The sequence below is a fragment of the Strongylocentrotus purpuratus genome, unplaced genomic scaffold (genome assembly GCF_000002235.5).
Source record: "Strongylocentrotus purpuratus isolate Spur 01 unplaced genomic scaffold, Spur_5.0 spur5_scaffold_5, whole genome shotgun sequence".
Classification (NCBI taxonomy): Eukaryota; Metazoa; Echinodermata; class Echinoidea; order Camarodonta; family Strongylocentrotidae; genus Strongylocentrotus; species Strongylocentrotus purpuratus.
The window spans coordinates 7143560-7170468 of NW_022145611.1; the positions used below are offsets into that span (position 1 = coordinate 7143560).

A 26909-nucleotide genomic window follows, 5' to 3' on the forward strand; every position below is an offset into this window, starting at 1 on the left:
CTTCATGTCTATATTGAACGGACTTCTTGAAATAAAATGGGAATAACTGACCCTTGCCACCTTATAAGAGAAAAGAATAAAGATATTTGGAATGTTGAATGTTCTAGTGTAATGTTATTGTATTGCTTTATATGTTTATACCCATGTAGATGGTCTGTTCTTATATATTTTCCAAACTTGATGCAATAGGACACCACACCCCCTTCTCCCTCTTCCTCTCCATCTCCCTCTTCCTCTCTCTCTCTCTCTCTCTCTCTGTTTCTCTCTCTCTGTTTCTCTCTCTTTTCTCTCTCACTCTCTTTCTGTATCTTTTCCTTTCTCTGTGACTGTAATGTCTCCTTATTTTTTACACTTTTTCTCCGTTATAGTTTAACTGCGAATTTGAAGGCTTTGCTTTATAAATACAGCTCTTTTTCTACCAATAAGACCAGTGCAGTTTAGGTTAGTATCATAATGAGCATTGGATGTCTTTGTTCGACAGGTCTTGACCTGACCGAGTGCCTGCCAGACCCAGACACACTGATGCAGCACTATGAGCTGCAAGGGATGAGGGACAACACACGGTTCGAGTACCTTCTCAGGACTGGCTTTGAGCAGATCGGCAGGAGTCTAGCCGCAGCTGAGTAACAAAGAAAATATATTCCTTAGGTCTAGCATGTTGAGCGAATGAAATAGGCTTGTATCGATCCTTTGGGGCTGGCTTTGGGCAGATGGGTCCATGTCTAGTAGCAGACAATTGGGTTCATCTAGTACACGGTTTCCGCTGCAGAGGGATGGAATGAGACACTTCAGACTCTTGAAAACATTCCAGAGTCTTGGAGTAAAGAGAGAATGAACATCTAGGCATTGTCTTTAGCAAAAGGATGAAATCACTGTTACGCCTTGTTCATGCATATCCTGGTCCAGCCCCCCCCCCCCCCCCCCTGGGGAAAAAACTTGAAATGCAAAGAAATAGATATGCGTAGCAGTGACTACCATGTATTCACTTATCTGTGTGGTTTATAAAGTCACACTGTTTCACATCGTGAGAATGCTAGTACAAATATAGACGAAATCGATCCCACCCCACAGTTTGTTTTAATTTTCCGGGCACTGGCGTAGCCACAGGAGGCACTTGTCCCTGCAAAAGAATGATGGTAGAGGAAAACTTGGGGGGGGGGGGAGTGCAGAGAGGGAACAGAGGGTCAATTGGAAAAGAAGATGATATGACCCACTGCAGCACCACCCCCCCCCCCCCCCTCCTCTCATCAGTGGCCCTGTTATTTCATTATAATTTGTGCCAGCTCACACATAAGAGGGCAATCTAAACATGATAGTAAACCGCTGAGAGAAGCAGACTGGCGGCAGTTTGCAAAATCTAAGACATTTTTGAAAGTTGTAATCACTTTTATGTATGGGAAAATTCAAATCGGCTGAATGGGTAATATCACTGTGATGTAGTGCCGGTCAACTTTCTCATTTGTCCAAATACACAAAATGAATGACTAAAATTATATGACTCGGGAGGATCTTTCCTTTATGCAGGAATTATAATAATATGCTAGCCTTGATTTTGTGTAGTGCCCCAAGGGAGAAGGCACTTGGGAGAAAAACAGAAATCAATCAATGAACAGGAGAGTCATGTGGGATTATTTCTCAATCCACTGACCAAATTTGAGATTTAGTGATTTCATATTTCAAACATTCATAACTTTCTTAAAGAGAAGGTTGAGTTCTGGGAAGAGGTGAAAAATAATTTGTGAGCGTAATAATTCTTATTATCCAAGAGTGGAAGATCATCAGATAAGACATGTTCCCTGAAAAGCATGGCTCTTCAAATGCCTTTATATTCTAAAACTGTCAGTAACATCGTAAAACTCGGGGGGTAGTATTTTTACGCCACGTGTTCGTGTAGTCCCATATACATCTTTCTGTGTACAGTGTTTGTAACTTTACCAAGACTTGGCAAAATTTCTTATCATTTTGATGATTCTAGAACCTTGCAATACACACAAATTCTTATATGCTAGATGATCAATCTTTTCTGGTCGATTCCACACCGTTGTTTCACAATGCAATCGCATGACCAGAACTCAACTTCATCTTTAATGTTGTTCCAGTCAATTTCAAACTTTCGCCATTTTTCTGCTTTCAAAGAAATGAACTTTTTATAACGGTTGGATTGCTCTTTAATCAACTAGATACCGATCACTGGAAGAAGAAATGAGTTCAAGTTTCAAGGGAAGACAAGCTTCGTTACCAATGTGATAATGTGGCGAAAGAAGCGTTTGATTTGTTGTCTTAAACTGTAAAATTTGCTTATTACTGAGCTTTTCTAAGATGCGACATTAAAATATTATTTTGTACTGTATCAAGAAATGTCGTTGATGACTATAATATCTGTTGTGACCTCTGTGTAATGAAATTTAATCTACTATTTCACATTTTAGGAGCTATGACACACCAAACCATTTCAGCCACTCATCCACACTCGTTTCACAGCCTTTGAAAGCAAGAGTCATGTAATCATGGAGAGGGAAAAAAAGTTAATTTACGACACTTTTAATAAGATACATGTACCCATATCTGTGTAAACAACATTCATACATGGTAGAAATCAATAAAAATAAAACTTCCGGTACCCAATAATTCTACAAAGTCCACAAAGGAGGAAATTATGTTTTCCTTGGCATGTATTAATAATAATAATAATATTGGATTCTTATATAGTGCACGTACAAACATCAAAATAAATTGTACAGCAGGCACCAACAGTAGGAAGAAATTTCTGTGGTAATAATAATATTTTGACAGTGACTACACATTTCCAATTTTTTCTTTTTTTTAAGCTCAAACACTATTTTACTGTGACTTCATGAAGTAACATTGCAAACAATTCAATTTTGGAATTTAATAACATGTGAAACACACAAATAAAAATGTATAAGCTTCTTAGGATTACGGTACAATTTGATGTTAGGATAATCCCCATATCTCTCTCTCTCTTTCTCTCTCTCTCTTCCTTTTTCTCTCTCTCTCTCTCTCTCTCTCTCCTTTTCTCTGTCTCTGTATTTCACACATACACATACACATTCTCTCTATCTCTCTTCTCTTAAGTGATATATTTCCACATATTGATAAAGGAGTAACGCATCAATATATACCTAGTCGAACCTGCATAAGCAAGGTTCACCTTCACCTTCAAAATGTTGAAATGTTTTAGCCAGCTGTTTCTCCCTGTCAAGATTCAAGATTTTATTGTCCATAATATAATACAGAAATTTGTTTTCCATTGGTATAACATGTAATACATAAAACATAAGACAAAAACATGGTGTCGTGTGCTGAAAGCCAGAAGGGCGTCAAGACTATATAAGAAAAAGTCTATGACCAGGTACGGTCCTCCGGCTTTCAGCACAAAACATGACAAGACAGTTATATGACTTATACATTTTAAATACAATTCTGAATCACATCATGAATAAATGAATAAATAAATGAATAAATTCTACATTTTATCTAATAAATTCCATTACCAATTTGTCCTCTACTAATATAAAATACCCGCATCCCTTTTGTTTTCTTTTAAATAAAATGATTTTCAATTTGTTACAGACATTTTCAGCTTTAGTGTAAATACATTTCATAGGAGCAATCAAGATGGGTTTTTTTCTGTTTTTTTCTAGAATATATACTGAAGATTTACTTAGTAGTTATTGATGAGAAAATAACCAGATTTTGTTGAGAAAAAAATAAATAATAAACATGAGTTAGAGAGCAATAAATGATTACTACAAGAAAAAGAGGAGCCCCAACACCTTCCGATCCATGTCTTTGTAATTATGAAATCTTTCATAAGCTCATTTGCTGGATTGACATTTCTTTAGGCTTGTGCTATGCATAGTGAATCAAACTTTAAGTTCAAGATCTTTGAAATTTTGAAATTGACAGAGAAGCGGTTTAGTCTACTTGACATTTTACGAACCAGGAAAATTTCTTTCAGGTTACCGAGTAACAATGCTAAAAATTGCTCTGTAACTATTTATGATTACCAATCAACTGTTAAAAAAAAAACCTGGAAAGAAATGTTCTAGGTCGCTGTTGGTATTAGGAGCCTCAAACGGATTAGTTCTCTGAAACACCAATCAAAGTATTATAATAATGGTAGTACATGTACTGTTAGTATTTTCATTGACCAATGAATGGGTTAGTACATCCCATCAATGCTGTCTGCAAGTGATCGTCTTTCGGGTGTGCTGCCATCATCTCCTTCACCGAGCGAGGATCTAACGGTAAAGTTTCCATCTCCGCTGCTGTGCACAGTGGCTGTAACTGTCTGCTGATCACTACTGCCGTAAGATGGATCAGCGAAACCAACATCGGGAACGTCGCTCTCCGAATTCATTGCGACAGGGGCAATTAGTGCATCGCCGTTTGAAAGAACTCCCCCATTTGCTTCTAGTTCGATGTCAAGTAAATTGGTCGTCATCTCTTCATTTTCTATCGTTAACGTCGGATCAGAAGAATCAGACATCACCGTCATATCAATCGCTTCGTTCGTGTCATCTGTTAAATTGGAATTTCCGTCTCCTTGTGATCTGCTCTTTGAGTCTGCATTGAGAATGAAACCATTTGCTCCTTCGCCAGTGTGTAAAGTCTCTTCTTCGTCGACTTGGAATTCCTGTTCATCGTCGATATAAGCTGCATTGATCTTTCCACCATTTTGCATTGGATCTGGGGAAGGGACTTTCACATCTCGATTGGCGTTTTCATCATGCATGCCGTCATCGTCACTGTCGCTTTGAGCGTACGCATCTGCTTTGACCAGCTCTGTGTCACTTCTGCATGTAAGATATATACAAAAAGACAATATAGAACGTGTGCTAATGATAATAACATGAGGCTACTGCTAGAAGATAACACTGCTGCAAGAGACAAAGTTGAGTAAATATTAACATTGTATATCAATTTGAGGCGCGTTACGAAAACAAGATTCACACATAAGCTGCATAATCTCATCAAAGTTAAAACCATCATATAAACTGCACAACCTCATCAAAATCATAATCATGAAAACAAGCTTCACTAAATAAAAAAAATCTCAAAGTATCATCATCTTGTGATCTATCTTACTACAAGCAGGTTTTCAAAGAAATTTCACAGCATAGTTCAATTGTAATTTTAAAATGTTATTAACCTACTGACAGATCATATTGATGATCAAATCAAAGTTGCAGAATTTGGGGATAAATAGCCAAAATTGGCAGTAGTAGATCAGGAAAAATTTGTGCGATAGGTTGGGCATATCACCTAGATTAAGAGCTGATTTGGTCCTTCCCTAATAGAAAGGCGTATAATGCTTTATTCCATAATTTTTTAAGTATGATATTAATTCTGAAACTTTGATCATGAGATTCCACATCTAGTGTGTTTCCTAATTTATTTATTTTGAGTATTAATGTGAATATTCATTATAATGACAATAGAGGGTTCTTGTATAGCGCTTATGTCTGTCAGACTTAACACTCTTGGCGCTCCACAATTATTACCCTGGCTTTAGGACGGCTGCCATTATGGCACTCGTGCATTTCAAGGAATTAAATCCCGTCAGGTACCCATTTACCTCACCTGGGTCGAGTGTGTCAAATGTAGATTAATGTCTGGCCGAAGGACATTAGTGCCGTAGCAGGAGCTATATAATCCACAGTCCGTTGATATGTCTACTAAACCATGACACCACCAATATCAAGATATACAGTTAACAACTAATTTATTCATACTCTTACCAAGTTTTGTAATTTTTTTAGTATAAGAAAAATGTTGATTGTCCCGGTATTGTTTCTTGAGAATGTGATATATTCAACAAAGGCCCCAATTCACCCAGTCCACCTTGATTCTTGAGTAATAAAAAACACAAAAATCATCAAATTTACTAGGGTATGAATAATTTAGTATATATATATCTATAATATGGTCTTTTAAAATCTTACCCATAATGTTCAGTTTTAGTTTGTTTGCATCGGCGTACACAGATGGGGAAACACAGGATGAGGAGTAAGAGCAAAACAATACCCCAGAAAGCTCCGGCTACAATCGCTAGGGTCCTAGGCTCTGTGAAAATGAGAGTGAAAATTAAAGTAAAATGAAGGTAAAATGAAAGTAGAATGAAGGTAAAATGAAGGTAAAATGAAAGTAGAATGAAGGTAAAATGAAAGTAAAGTGAAGGTAAAATGAAGGTAAAATGGAAGTAAAACAAAAGTAAGACGGAAGTAAAATGAAGGTAAAATGGAAGTAAAACAAAAGTAAGACGGAAGTAAAAATGAAGGTAAAATGAATGTAAAGTGAAAGTAAATGATAGTATTTAGATTATGATGACGTAACAAGACGTACGTTGAAGTTGAATCGTTGTAATGGTCCCATAGGGTTACTTGTACTAGACTATATTAGTACATCCCATGAACCTTCATATTTCATAGCTCTGCAAGTTTTGAAACTTTCTTTTGCATGTATAAATATTAAGCTAAGAACTGCAATTGGATGTTGGTGCTTCATTACTGGCACTATAGAGAGCCCATGTTAGGTTTCATTGATATAATGTAATTTGACATTGGCTCTGACAATGTCAATAAATTTGTGAATTCATCATTGTTTCATCAGTTTGATGACTCTGAAATACAGCCATCCCTACCATAGATTTCAATTTGTGTTATTGACAATGTTAATAATAATAATAATAATAAATGACAGTTGTACACTGTACAGCGCATACCACCGCTTATTCCCTATGCGCTTTGGAAGATGAGGAAAAGATTAAGAATCAAAATAATAAGAGAATATAATTCAAATCCGATACCAACTATACTTTAAACTTAAGGAAAACACTGCTCATGCACAAATTAGTTTCAGTTTTTTTTTCTCCAATTAATTGTTTTTTGTTCCATAAATCAGCTGCTGCTACCCTGACCCAGCGAGCTCCATATAAAAAGGATTAACTTTAAAAGCCTAATATCCATTTAGGTTAAGATGAAAACCAAGGAGTTTTTTTTTTCTTTCTATTTACTAGGTACAGAACTACAGAATCCAGATAGGATAGCTAATCTTCATGTATGTGGTGGTTGAGATTTGAAAAGATGCTAGAGTTCCCACCATTCACTTTATCTTCCAATTCGCATCTTGTCCCGTAGTAGGTAAACTCTGAACATCTGTAAGTAAAAAAAAGATGAAGGGGTTACAGTTTGAGAATATTAACTTGACAATAAAGAGAAATAGTTTGTAGTGAGTTTTATGTTTATTTTTTCATAACAGTACTAAATTATTTATTTGTTTATTCATTCATTCCTTATTTTTGGTTTAATTCTATGTTTATTTATTTGTGAAATTATTTATTGATTTATTTGTTAATTCATTCTTTCGTTCATTGATACATTTTGTTTTGGGTTCGAGAGGTTGGCTCCTTAAAGGGATAGTTGAGTTCTGTTGCAGAGGGCGCTACACAAAATATTTTTTTGGTGAGATAATGAAAAACAGAGTGTCAAATTTGAAAGAACATAATATTTAAATGACAAAATCATCTTGTTTGATTAAAATCGGTTCAGAGACGGCTGAAATATAACAATTTCTAATACTTGTGTACCACCACAAATATTAGATATTTTGAACAATTTGAAAAAACTGTTGAAAAAAAACACGAAATAACACCTTTTACGTCGTATTCCAGCCAATGCCGATGTTGGTTTATTTGTTGGCATTTTCGTGTTGCTTATATTACGCACAACCAGCCGGATCATGTATTGTTATTTTTAATTAAATAATTAATTACCGTCACCGTGTTTTTTTTTTTAAAGTGGAGCTGAATATTGGTATGCTCGTATTGGCTAAATTTTACACATTTTGAGGTCTAAAATTACCTTCATAGCAATTTTAGGTTCTAAAAGGGCACTATAAATGTCATAGATAAGAATAAGAGCAATAACCATGCACTTTGAAGGCATTTGCGGTCTGAAAACAGAACTCAACTATCCCTTTAAATGTCTTTAAAACACTTGTAATCAGACAGTTTTGATCGATGTGACTTTCACCTCCCCTTCTTCAAAACTTTCTGCGAGCAACTTCATATTTTTTCAAAGCCTTGTTGGCAGATCACATATTGTTTTATTCAGATAATGGTAGGATGGATAGCTGGGCTTGTTGTAAAATCATGGAATTTTCGTTCTGGTAATTTTACCCGGCATCCTCCCCACCCCTCCCCTTGGCATTTGAAATTGTTAAGCAATGCTCTTGGAGGGAGATACAATGAAAACCTCAAAGATATTTAACTTACATTTCTATTCAATTCAATTGGATTCAAAATTATTGAAATGGAATCCACAACTTTGGATAACTTACATGCACAACACCAATGGCTCCTTATTAGGTCTCACACAAAATCCTTCATTGAGACAGTAGCTGGGGTTGTCAGTACAGTAAGAGACACAGGTTTCGCCTTGGACCGTACAGTTCATTCCAGATGGACATGGTAACAAGTAACATGCGTCGATAGTGATCATTTCACCTGCAAACGTATTGAGAGAAGAGGTAACAATCTTGGAATGGTAAGAAGGCAGTGGAGATCATAGATGGGTATAGGGGGATGAAAACAAGAGGTTTTGAAACAGGTCTACAATTTACAGTCACTGAAAGGCATCCTTATTATTAACTGATCAATTGTGGTGGTTTCGAAATGGTCTTTTAATTTTCTAATGTTCTTTTTAATTTCCATTTTTTTTAACCTCCCCCATCCGTTTCTCTCTGCCTCTCCCTTTATCTGTCCTCTCGATATTCAAATCTAAGGCTATAACAAACTCTTAGGATGAAAATCCCAAACAAGGACAATTTAAACTATTGAAGGGCATTAACTTTGAGTAAAATGATAGGAATTAATGCCTTTCTGGCTCAACAGACAATATGTAACTAATGTTGTTCTGGAAGAGGACACGTACCAAAACGCACTTTTGACAATCTTCAAGACACAACCTCGGGCAAGGGTGTTTCACAAACATTCTAAGGCGATGTTGGACTTTAACATTATCAAGAGCCATTTGTAGCCTTATAATGAAATATATTCAAAAGCAAAAATTTAAGTATTTTAGACTTTTCATAAATTCCACATCAAGAAAATGAAATCTCCCATGATAAGAGAAAATATGAATGATTTGATTCAACGTTGTATGCCTTTTAAAATAACTTTTACAAAATATATTCAAAGATGCTAATGGCTTTCCATAATTGATAAGTCCAACTAGGATCTTTGTGAAACACTCCCCAGGAAATGCATTTTCTTACCATCATCATTGATCAGCTGGACCTCCTCGACACTAGCGCCAACGAGGCCTTCGTCTGTGAGTGAGGTGAGGAGGATCCGCGTCTCTTCTCGTTTGGAATCGGGCGTTGTCTCCTCTGAGAAACCGAGACTGAGCTGAATCTCGACGCCCCCTTCTTCTGACATTCTACATGACATACATGCAGGAGATTTGAGACGGAGAGGTTGAGAAAGAGATAGAGAGAGACAGAGACAAACAGAAAAATACACATATGGATAGAGAAATTGAAATCCTTATTGAAGATCCTATCTAACTTTTTTAAATGGTTGTGAAAGTACTGTAATCAATTTGGCCAAAAGTTTAAGGAAAATGATCAGTGTTTGGTCAGTATTTAAAGCTTATCTGTACTAGTTTATAGGAGGGATTAGACCGCCCTGCAGGGTCACTGGACAGGTGGCTATCTAATCAACTTAGCTCTCAGTTAACATAAGAAAAAGAGGATCATGGGGGACCAATGGTCACCGATTAGGCATCGTTTTCTATATAGAGGGAGCAAGTATCTACAAGTAGGACAGTGTGGCTTTAACATCTGACATAGTCTCGGAAGTAGAGGAATTGTTTTCCTTCAAATTTAAGGACTTATTTCCCTGAAAATCTATACAAAATATGAGAAACATAAATATTATTTTTTTTAAATTACAATGAAAAATGCCATTCACCTACGCTACAAAAGTACAAATAATTCAAAGTCATAGAATAATATCAAAATAAAAGGAGTAATTCGGCAAAAATTCCATACCATTACCACCAATCATATTATCTTGCTTCTCTTCATTTGCATGATTGTGTTTTAAAAAACATTTATTGTAATTTCCTAAGTTGGATAGTACCCTTAATCTCTTTCAAGATTAGAAGAAATCCTCCTTGTTGCATTATTTTTTGCTATTGCATTCGTTGTTTCAAAAAAATCCCAGTATAATGCCATACCAACAAAATTGATAGCATCTGAAACTTCATAACAGGCCGTTCATATAATCTCCAAAAAGATATTCTGCAATAGGGAATACTATACGGTCAAAGAATTATTTGAATTTGAACTTCAAACATCAAACATTAAATAACTCGTACTAAGATGAAAAGGCTCTCTGAATATGTAAAATCTTTTTGACATCAAACTTGCCTAAAATCTGAATTTGGAAATTGCTGCTTATTTCTGAAATTTGTTGTGCCTCCATCCTACTAATTTGTTGTAAAAGGCACACAACAAGTTTACTCACGTAATATTGATGATGGTCGCGTCTAAGAAAGCAGGATCCATTCCAAAGGCTTCTTCAATCTGAAAACAGTCACAAATATTGGGCACAAAATAGCAAATTTATTTTTCTGTAAAAAAAAACGATCATGCGTTATTCAGATGAAGCATGTTTTTTTTTTAAATAAAAACATTTTGATTGTCGAGTCTAAGAAAGTTGGGTCCATTTAAAAGGGTTCTTGAATCTGAAAACAGTCGAATAAAAACTCAATCACAAAATGGTGTAATTAATTATGTTCTAAAAAACGATGACATTTAGAAGGCATTTATTTTTGTTCACATTACTGCATGGCATGAATCTTATGATTTTTCAATAACTATTTTTCACAATCATAAGGTAGTATATTCTGTGTTCGAACATTTATTTTTCGAGCTAAATACAACGTCCATTGTAATCGTCTTTGATATTGAGTTGAAAAGGCATCATTAAGTATGTATTTCACCTTTGTTTGAATGGATTCATCTATCATTCGATAATGTTCAGAGTCTTTGTCCGCCAGGCTTTCCGAATATACAAGGCTGGGTAGCAGAATCTGCAATGAAAATCTATTTCTGGCTGTTGGAAGACCAAGAATATAAAAACATTATCAAGATTGAAAAATTGAATGAAATGATGATTTAAAAAAAATATAGCTATACGTGTTGACTTGATGAAAAGGCCGACCCTTGTTTTAGAGTCTTGGTAATAAATAAATACAGAGCCTGTTTTCTTTCCGTAAAGTCTGCTGTACATGAAGGTTTATCAAGTTGACATAGAATTTATCTTTCTCATTCTCTTAATCTCTCTCTCTCTCTATCTCTCCTGTATGTCTCGCTATCTATCTGTCTACCCCTCCCCTAATTCTCTATCTCTCTCTCTCTGTTCATCTTTCAGTCTATAGACATCTTCACCAATTTATTTAAATTGATGTATGTGTTTCTCCAGAACCCCTGGTTACCAAACATGGAATTCACCTGCGAAGCATTATAAAACTGCATGGATAGCATCCATTTTACATATATTAGATGTCGCTATGTCGGGCAAAATGTGGCAGGCTTTTGAGTCATCAAGAACAACTTGTTCAAGAAGCATGCATTACATTAGTAAACAAGTCTGTGCACCTTGCATGCATTATATTAGTTGTCGCTAGGTCGACAAACCCACTGCAAGCTTTCAGAGTCTTCAAGAGCAACCATTGTTCAAGGATCGAGTATGCATTTTTTATATAATCACCCTGCAGCATACATCATGTATCACTTTGTTGGGCACACCTATGGAAAAAATAAGCCCTTGCGTCGTCAACAGCATCAATTGTTAAAGAAGTCAGCATGAAATTGGAAACAATAGGGACTTTTAGATTTGCGTGGACTGATACGTGTGACGTCCATTCAAGGCAGTGCATTAAAAGGACGTCGATCGTAGCAATCCCCATTGTCTTCGTGCGAATCTAAAAGCCCCTATTGTCGAAGTCAAGAACCCTGCAGGCCTACCTGGTAACAGAACAACCTGAACCCTGAACGAGCAAGTCTCTTCATTGCCCGAAGGGTCACGCGCAGTGTACGTGACAGTCGTCCTTCCTTTGTCAAAGTTGTCGCCGGGTTGGCGGGAACCGACCAAGCTCACATTGCCGGAGTTGTCCAGGGCTGATGGTACCAACCAAGAGATCCCGACGGACTGTTGGTCCGCATAGTGTAGGTAGCCTGTTCTAAGATCTGGGCAGTCATGAATAACTGGGTCTTCGTCATCTGAAAAAAAACAAGACAAATCAAGATTTTTGTAACTAAATAACGCATTTGGGACGCATACACACATATCGATTTGGAGATGAGTGACTCATGTATATTTTCATTTTGTCCAAAAAATGAAAAACTCTTTTGGTATGACCAATGACTAATGGTGTTGATACTAGAAAGAATCGTCAGTCAATAGTAATATTGAATCATTTTTCTATTTTCGATGAAATAAATGAACAAAGGAATTGAGTCGCACGGGACAGACATCTCACAAATTCGCTAAGAATGGCATTTGGATTATACTAAATTTGGATTCCTTAGTTCTTCATTCAATTTCCTACCCTACGCTAACAATTTTCTACCCTGGTAACCATCAAAACAGTCCATGACGTTGATGCCTTTGAACGTTACTTTCTTATGACATCAGTATTGTCGAAAAGAAGAACCGAACATTTTCCCGATATTACTTTTGTCCTGACAATGTTATTTTGGAAGTTCCACTGACCCTTCCCTGGCTCACTCAGTTGGTTCGGAATTATTCACTTATTTTTCGCTAGAATACGAGGGATTCAGCACACACACACAAAATAATTAACATAATATGACGAACATTTTTTTTTTGGGGGGGGGGGAGGGCAGACAGCGGCCGTTTTGGGGTCATTTCTCGAACCGCCTATTCTTTATTAATATTAACTCTTCCCGATTTACGATGCATACCAATGATAGTGACACTAAAGGAACATGTTGCGCGGTTGAAGGACTCATCTACGGCGGTGTATACGACTTCTGTGACGCCGACGTAGAAGACTGCGCCTGACTGATGCGACGACGTTAAAGTCACTGGTCCTCCACTGTCATCACGACCCAATGGAGCAAACCAGGCGATGGCGGTGAAACGTTGACCGTCGTCCGCAGGTCTGGTCACGTCATTGGGACAGAGCACAATAATTGGCGGTGTGTTGTCTAAAAATGAAATAATAATGATGATTAATTACTCTTAAACGTGGATCATGACTTGTGAATCTTTCAAAAATAGATAAGCAAGTGGCGCACTGTTCATTATCACTCTCGCACAGCGCACATGCGCCAATAATTAATTTTTATGCAAAGCAATTTTTTGCACTGTCTATTTTGCATCCACTTGTATGTACGATGCCACTCTAAAACGGTGCGTTAAAGACTGCGCCAGTTGTTGACGCAGTTCTACGTCTGTAAAATGACGTATCGTGTGTACCAGGCATAATGGCCCGAATTCACAATGGAGGTTTGTCGACAAACCTTGGTTTTCGTGCGTCATTATGACGCGTTTCGACGCGTTTTTACAAACCAGGTTTGTAAAAAAAAACACGTCAAAACGCGTCATATGACGTACATAAACCTCGGTTTGTCGACAAACCTCCTTTGTGAATTCGGGCCAATGAGATTAGTGACCACGCTCCAATTTACCACTCGTAAAATAGTTTTATCCCACTTACATCGTCATAAAATAATTAAATTCAGTGTTTCTGTTTTACGATTATAACCCACCTCCTAATTTTTCGAAATAGATAACGCCATCTTGATGTTGAAGATCGTCGTAGGTTCGCGCGATGTTTTCGCTCAGACGACACTCTCCCGACGACGTATACTCGGCTGATCGACACACGAACCTCTCCTCGTCGAGGCACGCAGCCAGGCACTCGGCGACGTCGGAAGCGGTGATGATCGCATCGTCGTTGCCGACCAAGGTGTGTTCGTCTATCTTCGTGAACAGGCCTAGCACGAAGGCTGGAAGATGATGACGGAAGGTAGGGGAAAGATATTATTTGTTGATATTACAATCGTGTGAATAATGATGAATATGTGGAAAGAATGTGACAATTAAGGTTCACTAGCCTCTGCTGCTGCTGTCCCGTTGTTGCGGGTGTTTGTTTTGGGGGTTTTCAAAATAAGAATTTGGTTTTACAAATGTATTTATTTTGTTACACACCATATCTTACATTAAGGAACATTTGCCATAATGCCTGTCGTTATTGAATTATTGCTATTAAAATAAACATATTAATATTGCTTTGTTTTCCTCTTTTTGAAAATATACATTTCCTTTTACATGCATTGGAACATAATTATATATATTCGAATTTACGGACACGATAAATATCTAATTTCACATATTGTGCTAAAGAATACATTATATTAACGTATATGGTTAGATCGCAATGTTCATATCCATGATTTAATCACAGATATTTAGATTTTTCACCGCGCATTGGTTCATTTCTTTAGATAAAATCAAGAAGAGATTATTTAAAATTCATTTAAAACTTCGATGCTTTACGAAATAGCGTTCATGTCTTGGCACATTGCCACCCCTGGCGCTCCATTATTATGACCCGGCTTTAGCACGGCTGCCATTACAGCGCTCGAGCATCTTAAGGAATTACCTCGGACGGTTATAGTGAAATTGCAGAACGCTGTGTTGCCGGCCGTGTTGTTGGTTCCGTAGATGACCACCGTATCGCCCAGGGGGAACTCTTCTTCGGGCTTGTGATTGCTCCATACGTTGTCTATGTTTCCGTTGTCGTTAATGAAGGGGCTGGGCCAATCGCTTACGATGGCCCCGCCCTCTCTACTGGTTGCTGTAACAACGATGTCAGCTGGGCATTCGATACTTGGAGGCTCCTTTTCTAGATTGGATTAAAATAGAATGATATAGTTCATAAGTTCATATTCATTGTCCATTTAGCAATGGAAGTTCTTCGTGTTACATGGTATTGCGATACACATATATATAACATATACACTCATACACAAATTAATGAAATAATGTTTGTGTTGACAGAAAACAAAAACAAACAATTAACAATCAAAACAAAGATATAGTAATTCGTAAGACATGGCATAAAGAAAATAAAATGACAACGACAACAATAATGATGATCATTTTATATTAAGTTTGCCACTCTCCATCCAGGTGAGGTATAAATGGGTAACCGGTAGGGAGAAATTCCTTAAATGCTTTAGCGCATTAGCTTTAGCTTGCAGCCTATTTGACAAGGTATTTCTGCATATTTTCCCTTTTCGGCCCGGGTCACGGTGTATAATAATTATGATGCTACCCTAGCTAAATTATATCATAATTATAGCTAATTACCAGATAATCAGATAGAAAGATAGATTGGCCTCCACTGGCAGCACATAAACCAAATGTAATGTAGTTACATCACGCACATTCGCTGCTTTCAATTATTCATTCCTGCCAAGCACAGCTTCGCATGCCCCCCCCCCCCCCCCAAGGGCGGCGGATCCAGCCGGCGGCAGGGGAGGGGGCCCAATTTGTGAGAAGATATTTAGTGGCGAAACAGCCATCCGGTGAATAAGCGGGGGGGGGGGGGTAGTGAGCAAAATTAATTTGTTTTTCTCTCGAAAATTTGAAAAATTGCCCCCCCCCCCCCATAGAGGCCCAGGGGAGGGGGCCCGTCACCAAATAAAGGTAAAATCTACGTATTTTTTCTTGTTTGTTTTTTCAGGGGAGGGGCCCCCTCCCTGGATCCGCCACAGCCCCCCCCCCCCCCCCCTCTTTCAGTCATCTACCTTGGCTTGAAAGTCGACACGCCTTATCAGATTCTGTACGTTTCATTTAATTACCCTATGATTTCTTACAGTTTATTTCCCAGCACGGAGTAGTACCGTAATTAATCGGCTTCAACCACGGTTCCTTACCGACAATCGTTACGAGAAACCAGCATACATCGGCCGCGCCAGAAGGATCCATCAGCCTGTACGTGACGTTGGTCGTGCCCAAGAAGAATTGGTGGCTGGGTTCGTGGCTCACTCTCTCTTCCCAGCCGGGTTGACGATCGATGATGGTTGGCGGTGTCCATGTAACCGTGCCCGTGTTCAAGCCGGGCGAGTTGTCCCCGGTGACGTCGCCAGGGCAGTTTTCGTAGCCCCCAACTGAGAAACAATTCGGACTACTATTTAACTTCATTTGAATTGATTTGATTCTTCAAGTATAGGGCTAATTTGTATACATTATCTTTATAAACTACGAAATGATAATCAATTTTTTCGTATATATATATATATATATATATATATATATATATATAAAGCATGATAGCCGTTAAAAAGCTGACAACTTTCCGCCAGCAAGAGCACCCTTCCCCCTCCCCCCCCCCCCCCGGCTAAAATTCAACAAAACAACAAAACTGTATTGTGTTCGTGAACCCCTTTCCACCGGAAAAAATTGATAACTTTTGTTTGTTGTAGTTATTGCTCGTCAAGAATATTTCGGACCCCAGTTGGAGAAATCAAAAGTGATTTCTTTCACAGAAATCTTCGAGAACTTTACCCGAGCTGTGATATCTATAAACAAATTGGATGGATATTTTCTCATGGCCCGAACATTCCTAAGTTATTACTTTAATCAAAGGTCATACGAATAGTTATCGTAACATGGGACTGCACTTTTTGACCTTTCAGCCTACCTTGGACGGTGACGTAGAACCTACAATAGGCGACGTTACCGGACGGGTCAGTAGCGGTAACGTTAAACTCGGTCATACCACATTTGAAGAGGCCGCTGCCTGGGAAATGTGAATAAGCCATAATCGGTGTTCCATCGTTGTCTGTCGCGGTCGGGACTGTCCAGGACTGCGTGACGTTGCATGCAGACTCTGCAAGTACCCTTGATGTTATGTTGCCAGGGCAAGAATTGAACGTTGGAGGTTCAACGTCTGAAAACGCGGGGGGGGGGGGGGGGAGTGGGAAGAAACAAGATTTAATCATATTAGCATTGAATATTATTTTATAGCGCATTTTTGCCACCGTGGCTCAACTAGGCTACACTCTAAAAAAAAATATTGGGTAAATCGTGAAAAATCATTCTTTATTCACGTAATTTTCCCATTTATTAAAGCAAGAAGCAAGACAAAGACCCACTGCATATGAGGTAGGCGACGGTCGCTGACCCTGGGCTCAAGGATCAAGCTCGCCCCTCCCTCAAGATTATAAAGCACAGGCAAATGAATGCAAGAACGATCAAACCTCTAAAACGTACTTCAAACCCCCCCCCCCCCCCCCGCCCCCCGCCCGAAAAAAAAATCTTTTTCTAGAACCGGACCTGTTTTCCTCTAGACCACTTCTCTAAAAACAATATCTAGAGCATAAATAATGTAATACAATATAAATCGGGTTGCATTGAAGGTTAATCACCCATGAATAACGCTACTCATGTGAAACATCTTTATGAAACAAAGAACTTCCTATTTCGCTACTATACTAAAGAGTAGATTGATCGTTACTCGTATCTGCGCTTTTTTAAAGAAATATTAGAAACTCTATAAACTATTTGTACATCGTTATCACTAAAATGATAAGAGATAGCTTATGGTAATATTATTATTTCGCCATCTGCAGTGTCGGAAATAATATTCCAAATCCACATCACGTTTTCTTTATTTTAGTTGATAAATAACTTGACATAATTGTGTTTTATTCAGAAGTGGAGACTGGGAAGACAGTGGTGATGACTATTGTACGCAGACAACTACCGTCTGGACAACTATCACCAAGGACCCGCCCCCCCCCCCCGGACACTAGTATCCTATTTGACAGCTATACCTGTTTACCACTTGTTGATTCTACCCCTTATCCCGGGAGTAGTTGTCTGGGGGTAATTGTCCTAGGGATTATTGTCGGGGGCTATATCTCATGTGACAGAGCGAGAGTATATAGTTTCCATTCAGTTGAGGATTTATTTATCCTAGGGTCGGTTGTCAGGAGCTAGATGTCCGGAGCTTTGCCTAGATTGTTAGTTCATTTTGGTAGATTCCCTAGCTAGTCTAAGAGTCGATAATGTATTAGTCACAAGCCGTCATCTTCAGTATCCTTCTTTTTTTTTGGGGGGGGGGGGGTGGGTAAACCTGACAATTTGATACATATTTTACTTCAACGCGTTCAAAAGAACAGCTCTTTAGAAGTCGTTTCCATCTAAAAGATGGACAGAATCCTAAATGTGTCTGTCCAACTAATTAAGCAGCACATGCTGAAAGGCTAGCCCAGTTTGCATCGTCATATCTTTAAGAAATCCACTTCCATAAAGTGTGTCAAAACAGATGTAATACTATGGCCGGCCCGCCCCATTCAAAAGTCTGTTTGCAATAGCTTGTCCAGGCTTATTGATATTGTATTTACTTTCGCGCTGGGTTTGATAAACAGAAACACCTAGTATTTTCCTTTTGTGCATTACTGCTGAAAAGTCAATATGCATTTTGCCTATTGACACATACATGGCATATTGCAGAATAATACATGTATTATCGCAGGTCAGTAATGAATGGGGGAAATGCCGAAACTGCTGATGTCGAAAGCCTATTATTTCTCTAGAATAGGAATTAAATTGCCAGTGAATTCATCGTGAAGGCCGTTTCTCTTATTCATAACTGCATGATAAGTTCTTTTCTGTCTGACCATAGTTCCCGTATACTAGATAAAGCTTTCGGAGCAATAGCCAACAACTCGGCCACAATTTCGGCAATATTCATTCATATGAAGAAGCCAGAAGTAATTGGACGTCTCCGCTCTTTTCAACTCCTACACATTTTGGGGGGTTTAATCCGCTGGGTGTTTCACATAAAGTAAGCCCAAATTTAAGTTGCAAAACTTATGTAAGTTATAGACTATTATGTCTACCTGCAATGAAATTAATAGTGTCTGACATAGATAATCGCTCCAATGTTATATTGGTTTGGGTTTTCTGGGCCATGCTTCATTGAAATAAAATGTCTTAGAATAATATTGTTGTGCAGAACAGATAATCTGGTTAACTTGTGAAACACAATGGGCATGGTGTTTAAAAGATATTTTTATACCTATTCCATGCTTCAATTCTCATCAAGGTTCGTTTATTCTGAGATATTATTCACCCGTGTTTCAAAGTGGTTGCACAACGATATCTTTTTCTCTTACGAAACTCTTGCAATGAAGATAGTCTGGGCGAACTTTTTTTTTTTATCAACAAGACAGTCTGCATAGCGCAACTCCCCAAAAGAGCAAGAGCAAGAGCAAGAGCAAGATCTCAATGCAGTTCGAATAAAAGACTAATAACATCAAAAGGGAAATTAAAATGCTCGTAGTTGTACATGAAAACTTGACCCAACTGACTTAATCAAACAATAATTATCTAAGTTTGCATTACATATCGGAAATGGTATCTGCAGCATCAGAGAAATGCCTCGGTCACACCTACTAAACCGTCGCCGGAACGACTCCAGACCGAACAAAAAAATACAATTGCTCCCGTTAGAGGAGTCGATTTGCGCGTTTGGCGTTGTGACAGTACATATTAACGAACACTCAAGCGCTCGCATCTTCTTGGTCAACTTCTTGACTGACATCTTGTTTTATGTTTTTTTAAAGGCATAATTAACCCTTAAACTCAACCAAAATGAGATAGGCGTGCTGATTGATGGCTTAGAAGAGCTAGTAACCAAGCTGGTCTCTAGCAAGGTAACTATTATTGGAATGCATCATTTTTTCTGATGATGAAACTTACGAACGGGAGACAGCTAATTTATAAACAGTTTTCATAGTCGGGTTTTCTTTCTTTGAACGCCCGGGAATAGTTGCATTCTTTGTATACTAGCAAATATACATGTCTTTCTTTTACTATACAAATACAGGTTGTGTTAGGTTGGGGTAGGATAACTTTCCATGGTTCAATCGTATTTTGGTCAATACTTCTCACGAACGACCTCCACTAAAACGTATATTTGTTTAATCTTTAATTGTGATTGGCCTTCATGCATAGCGACAAACAACAATAAAATTATAGATAAATAAAATTATAATACTTCTACTACTACTTCTTGTACAATGTAATATGCCATTACCTCCTCCCTACCCCCCCCCCCCTTCTCTCTTTGTCTTATCCTCCTGCACTCTCGGTCTCTTTCTCCACTTCTTTGTCTCACTCCCTCCCTCCCTCTCTCTCTCTCTCTCTCTCTCTCTCCTTCTCTCCCTCTCTCTCTCTCCCTATTATATTTTCGTACCTTCCCTCCAATTTCACTCCCTCCATCCACCCACCCCCCCCCCGACTCACTCTCTATGTCAGCCTCCCTTCCCCTCTTTCTCTCCTTTTTTTCATTCTCTATCTCTCTCTCTCTCTCTCTCTCTCTCTCTCTCTCTTTCTCTCTTTCTCTCTTTTTTCTTTCTCTCTCTCTATCTCCCTCTCCATCTTTCTATTCCTCTCATTTCACACCCATCGTGCTGTCTGATTCTATGTTTTGATACCCGAAGCACTGAAACTTTTTTCATCGCAACTCACCTACGACCTGCACAGTGAACTCGCAAATATCGACGTTGGGCCCGTTGTCCGTCAGTCTGTACGTCACGACTGTTTCTCCGATGAAGAAACGATCACCGCTCATAATATCTGACCTCAATGAACTGGTTGTCGATGCGTCCTCTGTACGAGGCTCCACCCAGGTCACATCGGCGTAGTCGAGGCCTGGCTCGTTATCTTGGACGATCGTCTGATCGGGGCAACCATAGATCGTAGGAACTGTGGGTATAAAAAGCCATGTAATCAATTGTATTGGACAAGTTTGCGGGAGAACTTGAAATTGAGACCTTTTGTCCTCGATCACCAGTATTGGTTGTGAATGTTCTGGAATTATAATGCTGACATTAGCATTTGCCTTTTGTCTTTGATACAAAATATTTAGATGTACATGTATGTGACTACCATCTCCACTTCGACTAATACGATGACGACATGGACGACAGCGACAAAATACCCGTACTGCATTTCTACTATTTACTTATACAATTATGTAGTTATTATGAGCAGCAACACTACTTGGAAAATTGTTCAACGATTAAAAAGTAAAAACAAAGAGACAAAAACAAACCAGATGGGGGAAAAAAAGGAAACTTGATACTGTCTTCTGCTTTTGGCTTCCGCATATCCTTCTACCCTCACCATGTAGAGATGTCGTGGTATGGTGGATATGTCACCACACTGTGGATCACGTGGTTCGCGGTTCAAGTCCCACTGCGGCACTAATGTCCTTTGACAAGACATTATCTACATATACCACTCTCCACCCTGGTAAAGTAAATGGGTACCCGGTAGAAGAAATCCCTTGAATGCTTTAGCGCCTTATTATGGCACCTCAGCTACAGCCGGGGCAATATTATGATACTTTGTGTGATGCGCAGTAGAGTATTATTCATTATAGTAGCTGCGCTATATAAATGGACTTATCATTATTATTATGATGACCAAATAGAGTATGCAATTATTTTGTTTAAATGTAAATTTGACATTGAAAAAACTTTAAACGATGTGCTGGTTTCGTTTACCTCTAACTGTGATGACGAACGTGCAACTGTCATCGTCTCCGGCCTCGTCAACGACCTGGTACATGACCGTCGTGTCGCCTAACTCAAACGACGACCCAGACGATATGGATGGCGTCACAGTGAACTGGCCTTGGCCTCCCATCACCTGTGGTTCCGCCCAGACCACGTCTACCATCGTCTCGCCGACTTGGAAAGTGATTATTCTGTCGTATGGACAGCTCGTGAAGGATGGACCTGGAGATTACAAGTATTATTATTATTATTAATATTCATTCGACTATTCATAAAAAAACACAAATACAATACAGCATGGCAAGAGACAAGTACCTAATAAGAATTAACAAACACATGCAAAGAGATAAGGGAGCAGCAAGTGGGTCAGGGTGCACAAAAGTGAAGTTCAATACTGTTGCCCGGAGGCATGTGCCCCGGTGACCATGAATGATAGATATTGATGAAAACTGTTTTATTCCAGTCCTTTATGAAATCATGAATAGGGAGCAACATTAATATTACAGCCCATTTGACGATTTGGCCAGCGAGATCCGTGTGAATGTTAAACTCTCTACCAATCCTCAGCTTAAAATTAATTTACAAATCAAGACCAAGGGCCGGTGGTCAAGGAACATGGGACCGACACCTCACCATGCCAAATTGTCGGCCTCGTAGGCCTTGTCAATTTTCAGAGGGTTCTTGGCAAAGCCCATGCACAGCCCACGCGTCCTCATTGTTTATGTATGATTAATTTATTTTGATGTTTTAGTGTAAGCTTTAAATATTCAGGACCAGGATGTAAACCAGTCCTTTCTGATCTTGTTATCCTGATGAAATATGTTCAAATAAATAAATAAATAAATAAATAATAAATAACGTTTTCATTTTCCCATCTGAATAATTTATTTCTTTCATCTTATTATTTCTAGTTGTCTATTATTCCTACTCTCATAGGCCTATTTATCTCATAAAATGGAATCAGTAATCTACTATTCTATGACAGTCTACAGTAGATGTTAAGATAGAACTCCTATGTAATGAAAACGGCAGTGCACCACGAACTCCCTCCCACACCACTACCTTCCTCGATGACTTTGTTCAGTCGCATTCCATCGACCTAGCAACACAGGTGCCTATCCCTAACCCCATCACACACACACACACACACACACACACACACACACACACACCCCACACACACACACACCTTTTTTTTTTAAAGCAATTTTGTTTTATTTCTCCAAAATTGAATGTGTAATACAAACAATAACATACAATTGAATAAAATAAACGTTTTCAATATTGATTGCTTATATATAAACATAATTAAACAAAAACTTATTTGCAGTATATAACTAACTTAGTAACAAAGTAAACGTATAAATACCTAAACATAATATATATGTCAATTTTAAATTGACACATACACACGCACACACACCCACACGCACGCACACACACACACGCACACACACACACACACACACACCCTTCCTCGGTGTCCCTGTTCATGATCACTCGTAATTCATCTTTCTGGAAAGACCAGTCCAAGCCCATCCCAACGCTTCCCGAAACACCCTACATTATTTTTATTGATGTTTTTTTTTTTAACTCACATTTTGTAAGAACATTGCCCACCACACCCCTTTCGTTACTGATTTGGCTCTGGTTAAAGGTACTATGTCCCATTTGCAGGCCAAAAAAATGAAAAAGGTTAAATTCCAACGGCATTTGAAAGATAATACTAATGTAGAACTTCCCTAAAAAAGGTGGGGCTTGAAAATGTCTTCAAGTGGGAAAATAACAACTATTAGTTGTCAAATCGACTTAGGAGCTATAGAGCGAATAAGTAATAGTCTTGATTTTCAGACCATTGTACCGAATGGTCATACATTTTATGCTGCGTAAAGATTAAATCAGTTTAATTTTAGCCATCACAAGAAGTGGGTTATTGATGTAGACAAATGCTCATGTACCCTTTACAGCTAATGTTATGTATGTTATAACCAAAGAAGAAAAAGGCCAGTCAGTCACTCAATAGTGTCTGACAGTGACGTCTAGCAAGTAAACGGGTTTCCTTGCATAATTTGAATATTAGGACACTGATAACGTTTAAATTTCACAGATAGGACATACATGACATATTCATAATTCCTGCAAAGTTCTACAGAATTTGAGGTGGGCTGCAAAAGGGACATATTACGTCGCTTGTAAGACCTGTGATCATCCAGTCCCCTCTGCATGACACCGCTTCCTCTACCCAGTCCTCCTCCCCTCAATGCCTTAGACTTCAGTAAGCCAACGATAATTACTGACAGTTTAGTACAAAATGAAAGAATTTTATTCAAAAATGATTCAAAACAGTTTACTGAATGGTAGCCTACAATTCAATGGGAGGGGGCTTAGCTTTCGAAGGATATTATCAATACGCGTCCTGTTTTCGATCTTTCCAACATAGCCACGTGAGAGGGTTGTTGATAAAAACAATTTTCCAAAGATGTGTTATGTGAAAAGTCTTTTCTATTCACGTTTTTAGTTTGGGCATGAAGGCGTAGCCATTTAGAGAAATGTTCGCCTTGGCCCAGGTGCCTCGTCTTACAGGATGAACGGATTACGAGAAAAGAGAGCCCGACAACAAAGGAGTGTGGAAGGAGTGGTATTACTTTCTTTCCCCGTTTTAAGGACTTTTATAAGGACTTCTTTCTTCTGCTACATTCTTGAGCCGAATAAAGAAGAAGAAGAGATGTCCATTGTTGCAACTGCCCCAATTGTCTGATACCAAATTTTGTTTCAGGCAGAAACACTCTACAACCCATGCATTACTCGTGTCCTTAGATAAAGTAGCTCATGCTATTGACAATATGGCAAATACTGTTGGCATTTTATTTGACTTTTCTAAGGAACTTAACACCATTAATCATAATATGTATTAGTGCTGTAACATCACGGATATCTCCAATTCCGTTTAACCGCCAGTCAAAACCGGACGGTTTTCGGTTAAACGCTTTAAAAAAATTAAATTTAAAAAAAAAAAAAAAAAAAAAAAAAAAAAAAAAAAAAAAAAAAAAAAAAAAAAAAAAAAAAATCGTTTTTTTTTGTTTTGTTTTTTTACCGACTCTGTCGGCAACTTTCATTTAACTGCGAGGTGCATTTAAAAGGGCCGATTTGTGCTTGTGAACTTGTCACAAATAATAGTAACAATGTTGTTTTTAGAAGAATGTGTAAGATCATTAATGTAAATTAAAAACAGAGGACCTAGGACCGAACCTTGTGTAAAAGTTGGATGAATTATTATTATAAACTACATATTGAGATGATGAGATCTATTACAAAGATTACTTTCAAACCAAGATGAAAGACAAATTGGAGTGTTGTTCTAGTTTTGGAGTGGTGAGTCAACACACAGATTACTGAGCTGGGAGACATTGCCAGGCATAGTGCCAGGTGGAGGGGCATAAATCGAAACTTTAAAAAAAAAAAAAAAAAAAAAAAAAAAATTATTAAAAAAAAAAAAAAAAAAAATTAAAAAAAAAAAAAAAAAAAAAATCGGGAAAACGAAACCGTCCAATTGAAAACGGAATCCGCCATGGGCGGTCGGATACCGGACGGTTAAACGTTTGACTACAGCACTAATATGTATATTATTTCACAAGTTATCCCATTATGGGATTCGAGGAAAGGCCTTGGAGTGGTTCAGGAATTATATCACAGACAGAAAGCAGTTTGTTAGTATTAATGGTCATGACTCTTATCAAATACCTACCAGTATATTGTGGTGTCCCACATTGTTCATTAGTGGGTCCATTGTTATTTGTAATATATAACAATGACTTCGGAAATTCCTCTGAAATAATGTCATGTATTCTCCTTGCAGACGACTTTAATATTTTCTACTCACACCGTGACCCACAATATCCCCTGAGGACTGTAAATAGTGAACGTAAGCTGGTACAAGCATAGATAAATGCAAACAAACTATCATTGAATGTCATTTAAACCCACTTTATGCTGTTTAGCAATTGTATAAAATCCCTACCAGGTAATATTTTAATAGACAATACAATTTTAAACAGGTCGGATCCACACAATTTCTTGGTCTCTACATTGAAAGTGATTTATCATTAAAGATAAACATTTTGGTACGTTCAATGAGAATTGCCATTGCGTACAGGAGGTAGTGATCGACAAGGTAGTGACAATGTAACACAAGTATTTTAATGAGTGGGTTATGTTTACCTATTCCTTATGATAAGTTTAAGTTTAATCCTATTACGTTATTCATTATACACAACTATATCAATGTTTTAACTTGGGGAGCCTATGATCTACAAGCATTGCTTTCTCTTTAGGCTCCATCATAATTATGTCTCCCTTTATTTAACTTACAGTTTGTAGTCTTATGTATTATACTCTTCGTGATTTGGTATATAGTCAAAAGGCAAGCAGAAAACATTGAAAATAGAAGTTGTGTTCATCTGTTGTTGCGAATGATCGATTTGCATATACAGAGTGTTTTTTATGTTGTTGCTGCTGTTGTTGTTGTTGTTTGTTTGTCTATGTGAATTAAAAGATATCGGTAGAAACAAGCAGTTTTATAAAGAGGAAACAGAAGTACAAAATACTTTTGAGATAGGTTCTACTACATACTGCGCAATACAAGCGAATGGAAAAGGCAGGTAAACTAAGGAATGTCTACATCGTGGGGTCCAGGGTTGGCTGGCATGCAGGGGGAGTGCACATGTCTTACAAGAAAGAAAAATAACATAAGCATATTTTGAATGGGGGCACACACATAATATTTTGCAGATTTTCCATTTTTTACTGGGGGCACATTCCCCCTGCTCCCCCTCCTTCCCAGATTCGTGGATGAGATTAGAATGTGGGAACACCGAGCAAGCAGGTATCCTGCTGGGCGTTTGTTGAATGTTTGTTCAGTATGATTAATACGGTTTGGTTCAAGGTAAATGCAAACAATACAGAACTCTTTTATAGGTGTCACGATGATGAATTAGCCTGGCTGTATTTCATTGTGGAACAATGTAGAGTCACATGATAAATACGGAACTTAAAATGAATATTCTGAAATCAGGCTTATCTGGACACGTTAAAGAAGAAATTCAAACTTTAGGCCAATCCATAATGTTCCAGGTGGTTACTCCTTGAATGATCTGGGCCCCGTTTCAATCATAAGTGTCATATTTCTATAACAAATTTGCTCTCAACCAATCAAAACAAATATTTCAGTAGCTTATAATAGTTATTGC

The 26909-nt window shown here is 38.1% G+C and overlaps 2 protein-coding genes across 4 annotated transcripts in view; one reads left to right on the top strand and one right to left on the bottom strand.

The window, feature by feature from the left end:
• Positions 1–1207, top strand: part of LOC576449 (nuclear pore complex protein Nup133) — a 47170-nt gene extending 45963 nt beyond the window's left edge. For all 3 annotated transcript variants that reach the window (XM_030999501.1, XM_030999502.1, XM_030999503.1), the window contains one exon: positions 482–1207. In XM_030999501.1, coding sequence (XP_030855361.1) covers positions 482–627 — 146 coding nt within the window. In that variant the 3' untranslated portion in view covers positions 628–1207. The remainder of the gene's footprint in view (positions 1–481) is intronic.
• Positions 1208–2525: 1318 nt separating this feature from the next.
• LOC576524 (hyalin) overlaps positions 2526–26909 on the bottom strand; it is a 28259-nt gene continuing 3875 nt past the window's right edge. The window contains exons 2-16 of the mRNA XM_776824.5: positions 21652–21885; positions 20612–20848; positions 16773–17021; positions 16006–16239; positions 14727–14969; positions 13831–14070; positions 13021–13266; positions 12061–12315; positions 11034–11146; positions 10556–10614; positions 9301–9464; positions 8365–8530; positions 7126–7181; positions 5970–6090; positions 2526–4820 (exon numbers count right to left, since the gene is read on the bottom strand). Coding sequence (XP_781917.4) covers positions 4187–4820; positions 5970–6090; positions 7126–7181; positions 8365–8530; positions 9301–9464; positions 10556–10614; positions 11034–11146; positions 12061–12315; positions 13021–13266; positions 13831–14070; positions 14727–14969; positions 16006–16239; positions 16773–17021; positions 20612–20848; positions 21652–21885 — 3251 coding nt within the window. The 3' untranslated portion in view covers positions 2526–4186. The remainder of the gene's footprint in view (positions 4821–5969; positions 6091–7125; positions 7182–8364; positions 8531–9300; positions 9465–10555; positions 10615–11033; positions 11147–12060; positions 12316–13020; positions 13267–13830; positions 14071–14726; positions 14970–16005; positions 16240–16772; positions 17022–20611; positions 20849–21651; positions 21886–26909) is intronic.